This window comes from Anas platyrhynchos, chromosome 31 (assembly GCF_047663525.1).
Source record: "Anas platyrhynchos isolate ZD024472 breed Pekin duck chromosome 31, IASCAAS_PekinDuck_T2T, whole genome shotgun sequence".
Taxonomy (NCBI): domain Eukaryota; kingdom Metazoa; phylum Chordata; class Aves; order Anseriformes; family Anatidae; genus Anas; species Anas platyrhynchos.
In genome coordinates this window covers 3,581,179-3,587,201 of record NC_092617.1, presented here as the reverse complement: position 1 = coordinate 3,587,201, position 6,023 = coordinate 3,581,179, and the positions used below count along the sequence as shown (strand labels likewise).

The window sequence follows — 6,023 nt, the reverse complement described above, 5'->3', positions numbered from 1 at the left end:
CAGCAATATACTTTGAGGGACATTTCTTCCTCCTCATGACCAGTGCATAACTTCCAAGGTGTGCTTTGTGGCAGTTTTTTCTCTCCTGCTCTTTCCTACTACCAAAGAAAGCTCCATCAGGGTGGAAACCACTCCTGAAGGAGGCATCCCAACCCAGCAGGCTCCTTGCGGCCTCTCAGCCAACCAGACACAAGTCACCTCAGCAGCATCTTCCAAGCCATGGGCCTGCTGCTGGCCTTTCAGCTTCTTGGCTAGACACAGCCAAGCCTTGTGCCTGCTGCTGCTGTGCAGTCATGGACTCAAGCAGAAGGGACAGGACAACCCATCTGGGGGCCTTCTTTCTGTATGGGTCCTCCTGGGTCTGGAGGCAGAGGGGATCCCACAGTCAGCAGAATTTCTGTTTCTTCTTTCTTTTCTGTTTCTTTTGTCCAGTCATGGACTCAACAAAATTTCTGTTTCTTTATTGTCTTTATCTAAACAGGAAGCCTGGTTCAATATGTACATGAGAAAATAACATAATATATATATATAAATAAAAAAATTAAATTAAAAGGTAGGAGTCTGGGAAAAAAAAACTAATCAGAAGCACTGTTATTAAGAAATAGAAATACAAAAAATTTATGAAATTGTCATAAACACATTTTAAACTAAAAGTACAGTTATGTCTATTGGAATATTACTGTAACGGTGTATCCAAAGATTTTCTTCACTGTATCCTTGAGCTCCTGGTTCCTCATGCTATAGATGAGGGGGTTCACTGCTGGAGGCACCACCGAGTACAAAACTGCCATTATCAGGTCCAGGGATGTGGAAGAGATGGAGGGGGGCTTCAGGTAGGCAAACATGGCAGTGCTGACAAACAGGGAAACCACTGCCAGGTGAGGGAGGCACGTGGAAAAGGCTTTGTGCTTGCCCTGCTCAGAGGGCATCCTCAGCACTGCCCTGAAGATCTGCACATAGGACAACACAATGAAAATGAAGCAACCAAAGACTGAACAAAGAGTAAAGAAAAGTACCCTAGCTTCCCTGAGGTAGGCATCTGAGCAGGAGAGCTTGAGGATCTGAGGGATTTCACAGAAGAACTGGTCCACAGCATTGCCATGGCAGAGGGGCAGGGAAAATGTGTTGGCCGTGTGCAGGACAGCATTGAGAAAGCCACTGCCCCAGGCAGCTGCTGCCATCTGGGCACAAGCTCTGCTGTCCAGGAGGCTCCCATAGTGCAGGGGCTTGCAGATGGCAACGTAGCGGTCGTAGGCCATGACGGTGAGAAGAAAAAACTCTGAACCAAAGAAGAAGAGAAAAAAGAAGAGTTGAGCAGCACATCCTTGATAGGAGATGGCCCTGGTGTCCCAGAGGGCATTAGCCATGGCTTTGGGCAGAGTGGTAGAGATGCAGCCCAGGTCGAGGAGGGCGAGGTTGAGGAGGAAGAAGTACATGGGGGTGTGGAGGCGGTGGTGGCAGGCTACGGTGCTGAGGATGAGGCCGTTGCCCAGGAGGGCAGCCAGGTAGATGCCCAGGAAGAGCGCGAAGTGCAGGAGCTGCAGCTCACGCGTGTCTGCGAATGCCAGCAGGAGGAACTCACTCACGGAGCTGCTGTTCATCATTCTCTGACCTAGAAAATGGCTGTCTTTTGAAGAGGAGAAGGCAAAGCAAAGTTAGATAAGACTACTTAAACTTAAACCTATTACAAGCCTAAGAGCACCCCCAGCCCAAGCCCCTCTTTTTGCAGCAGAACCTCAAAGACTGTCAAAGCCTACTGCATTGCCCACTTCCCCCCCAGAAACAAGACCCAGCAGGAGACCCTTCCAGGACCTGCAGCTGCATGGCCCTGCAGCCAGACCCTTACCTTGTCAAGGGCTGTGCAGGTTTCTCCTGCAGGCAGCTCTCAGCATCCTCCCACTCCCAACTGCCTTCAGGCACTCTCTCCTTTTCTTCTCTCTGTGTCTGTGCCTCTGTGTCTCTTGCCTGCTGTGCTGTGCAGAGGAGCTGCTCCTGGGCACAGCTGGCTCTCTGCACCAGGGCCCTCTTGCCACAAGCTCTCTCTGTCCCATGAGCCCGGCCCAGCTCAGCAGCACAGCACCAGCCCAAGACACTGCAATCACCCCTCTGGGGGCTTGGCTGATGAGCCTATGAACCTCAGGCCCTCAGAGACAATTGAAGACATCTCTCCAGAAGTGCAAGTCAGAGGCAAGTTTCCTGCAGTGTCCCCCTGAGGGCCAGCACTGACACAGCCTCCCTTGGAGCTCATTAGAGTAGAACCCTGGAGGCAGTGAGGACAAGGAGACAAAGGCAATGTGAAGGTGACAGTGATGAGTAGGAAAACTGGATGTGTGTCACCAAGCACAAGGGTCAGGCCTTGTCCCTTGGCCCATAGCGAGGGAGATCCCTTCCCTTGACAGGTTGCTCAGGGCTCTTTGTGGGGCAGTAGGAGATGGGGATGTGCATGGCCAAGTGCAGGAGAATGGTACGACCCCTGCCTGGTTCATGGGTGGGGGCGAGGAGGCAATGAGGCCCTGGTGCTTTAACGATCAGCTGTCTCCTCACAGGCCTCAGTGGCAGAGACAACAGCCATAGCCATGGACACAAAGACCTGGGTCCTGTTGGGACTTTCAGCCTTTCCACAGCCCTCTATCCTGTCTAAACCTGGCTCTTAAAAGGACTCCCATACCTGCACATCGTTCACTGCTGGCTGCAGACCCTTGTCCGTGTGGTGTCACACCAAGTCTGAGCTGAGTCTGGGAACTCAGATCTTCTTGGTGGCCATGCTCCTCGTAAGGCAGCTCTGTAGGAAGCTGGCCTGGTTCCTGGTGAGCAGGCACCGCAGCGCATATGACATCCCTCGTGGTTCCCAGGCCCTCCTCCTCCTGGGCACTGCTCACTCAGCAGTGTCCCAGGCTGCCCTGATGTGTGGGGTTTCTCTCCCTCTGGTACAGGTCTGGGCTCTTCTCCATGTGAAAGTCAAGAGTTTTCTTAAGTCAAAATCTGGCAATTTCTCAAGGTTCACCCACAGAGAGTGGTGCTAAATGGCTCTATGTCCAAATGGAGGTTGGTGCCAAGTGTTATACTTCAGGGGTCTGTCCTCGGACACGTATGGTTTAATATGTTTATTAGTGACATAGACAGTGGGGTCGAGTACACCCTCAGCAAGAGTGCAGATGACACCGAGCTGAGAGGTGTAGTTGATGCAACAGAGGAAGGGATTCCTGTGCTAAGGGCCCTGGGCAACCTGATCTCATAGGGGACATCCATGATTATGGCCAGGGGGTTAGCAATAGGTGATCTTTAAAGTCCTTGATCAGGAGCCATTCTCTGATTCTATGGTCTCACAAACTATACCTCAAGCATGACTCCCATCCCATCAGCCTTCTTGTGGTCTCTCACCTGACCAGAACAGAAGGTGCCTCACCATCATCTTCAATGCCATGTGCATGCTTCTGGCCTTTACGGTCCCTATCTGTGCCACATTCCTCCTGGAGATCCATCAGCTCCAGAGACAGAAGTGGCCTCCCAGCCTCCTTCACATCTACATGCCTCCTGCATGCCCAACAGATCCTGAGGCACACCTGATCCCATCCCAGCATTCCCACCCAGCTCCTCCTTGTGGCTTCTGATCTGATCACATAGCTGTCATCTCACATGCCTCTTCCAATGCCATATGACTGCTTCAGGACCTCACAGTCCCTGCCCTACACCAAGCATAAAAACCACACAAGGTAGGGGTAGGAGTGGGCTTGAAGCTGAGATGTGCTGTGTGCATGGTGGAGGGCTTTGGGGGTAAGGTGTTCAGGTTAATGTTTAGGAATTAGTGGTCACATTCCAGGGTTAAAGGAATGGCAAGGGCTTCAAGGAATTGTTTGATGTTGTGCCTAAGGATCCTGCTCAGGGTTTAGAATAAGGACAAGCTTTGAGGACTTCAGTTTAGTTCTGGTTTGGGGCCTAAGGCTAAGGCTTGCACTTTTCTCCTTGGTTAGGCTTCATCATCCTTCTGCTTGCCCCTCTACTAGAAGATGGGTTTGACATCTGCCTTTTCCAAATCCCGAGGAAAGTCTTTGCTCCATCTGTCCTTTCCAAGGTATTTGAAATAGGTCTTATGACAATGTCAGCACCTCCCCTAGCACCTCTCTCATCCTTCCCACACCACCGCTAAGGAACCTGAGGATTGACCAGGGGATGATGAATGTTCGGAAAGAACTTGCTTAAGATCTGTGAGGTGGGTATCTGCATGATTAGGAAGAGGAAGATTGGATACATATGCAAATTTTGAAAGCAAAACCAAGAGTATCACCGTGGCACTGCAGGACAGCTCCAGCAATGGGGCAAAACCACACAAGGGTTGCTTGACACTGGGGCCACAGAACAGTAGCTGGGAGGAGGAGAAAGAATTGGTGTACATAGAGAAATTCCCCTGGTTCAGGTACAGCTGCCTTCTGGAGTCAGACCTTCCACTTCTCGAGCCTTGCAGAGAACAGGGATGGCATACAGCCCAGGGCTGACTGTAGGACATGGCCCCCAGCAGGAAGCACTGCGGTCATACAGGAGGTGCAGCTGAGAGTGCTGCCACCTCTGTGAGCAAAGGGGGTGCTGTCCCCAGCCAGGAAGCTGGCCAGCATCTGGCACAGGGTGCTGGAGCTGTACAAGGCCTGCAAGGAGGAGAAATCTCCCCCAGAAAGAAGGCCACGGGCATCTGCAGGTGTTTGGTGTCAGGCACCAGCATAGTGATGATGGTGTTCCACATCCCAGTCACTGTGCTGGTCATGCAAGAAAGGAATCTTCCAGATGGACAGCTATGGAAACTCAATGAATGGTGTCTTAGTGTATCATTCCCTTCATGGAAACCCTTTACAGCATTTAGTTCCCCCCTTTCTTGTTTAAACACGTTCAGAGGGGTGAAATGATCCCTGGCGGTCATGGCTGAAGTGTCCTGCATTACACTGGGAACAGAATAGTGGTTAAGGGAGGGAAACATTTGTACTCATGTTTGACAACCACAGTCCAACAGCACAAATCACACTTTAAAAAATCACTCTCTGACATCTACAGAGAGAAGCAGTCAGTGATGCCTTCAGTCTGCTTTGAACACCATACCCCAGCAGAGACCCTGCTGCCTTGGGGAGCTGTCAGCCCTGAGGCCTTGGGGACACCTCGAGGGAGACCAAGGGCACAGAACAAGCAATGCCATGGTCGGGTGCTGTGCTGCTGAGCTGGGCCGGGCTCCTGGGCCCAAGGGGAGCTCCTGGCAACTCCTGCAGAGAGACAGCTGTCGCCAGGAGCAGCTCCTCTGCACAGCGCAGCAGGGCTGGGGGCTCTGACCGCAGCTGGCACACAGAGAGGAGAGAAGGAGAGAGGGCTTGGAGGCACTGAGGAGCGCAACAACAGAGGGCAGCGTGTGGCAGGACACATCTGCAGGCTCTTGACACCGTGAGGCTCTGGCAACAGGGCACTGCAGGTGGGGTTGCCAGAGGGGTCTTGTACAGCTGGAACTTCCGATGGCTGATAGCATCTGTCAGGGTGGGTCTCTCTTTTTCTCCAGAAATGAGTAGAAAACACTTTAGAGAATGGCATGTATGATTGGATTTTTCAAAAGGAAGACCAAGGCAGGGGCTACCTGAAAGGCAAGATATTTTCTGTAGCCTGTGCTTGCAGATTCCTGCAGTGGAGGGTAGGCTGGTTTCATGGTAATAGGTGGTCAGGTTTGTACTGGAGACTGAGACTCCAAGACACCTGCAGTGAGAGATCAGTTTGTCAGCAATGAAGTTTATAAAGTCCCTTCCCACACCTCAGCCCAGAAACTGCACCAACATCATGCTTGTGGTCCTCTCAGGTTTTATCCTGGCTGATCTTTATGAGCTGCAAGCCCTCTGACGCCCAGTGCCCTGTCTTTGGGAGGTCTCTGCTGGCTTGAAGTGAGCACAGATCATTTGTAATGAGCATGAGCTGCCTCGTCTGCAGGCAGAGGTGCAGCACAGGAGGGTCTGCTGAGTGTCCGTCTGTCCCTCCCTGGCCTTGCCTCCCCTGGTAGCAGC

At 52.0% G+C, this 6,023-nt stretch overlaps 1 protein-coding gene across 1 annotated transcript; it reads right to left on the bottom strand.

The window, feature by feature from the left end:
* Positions 1-665: 665 nt before the first annotated feature.
* Positions 666-1,604, bottom strand: LOC119714736 (olfactory receptor 14C36-like). Its single transcript, XM_038171725.2, has one exon. The coding sequence runs from the start codon at positions 1,602-1,604 to the stop codon at positions 666-668; it is 939 nt and encodes a 312-aa protein (XP_038027653.2).
* Between the last annotated feature and the right edge of the window lie 4,419 nt (positions 1,605-6,023).

What these genes read in the sequence shown, in the direction of transcription:
- LOC119714736 (XM_038171725.2), bottom strand. Translation starts at nt 1,604, where the DNA reads ATGATGAACAGCAGCTCCGTGAGTGAGTTCCTCCTGCTGGCATTCGCA.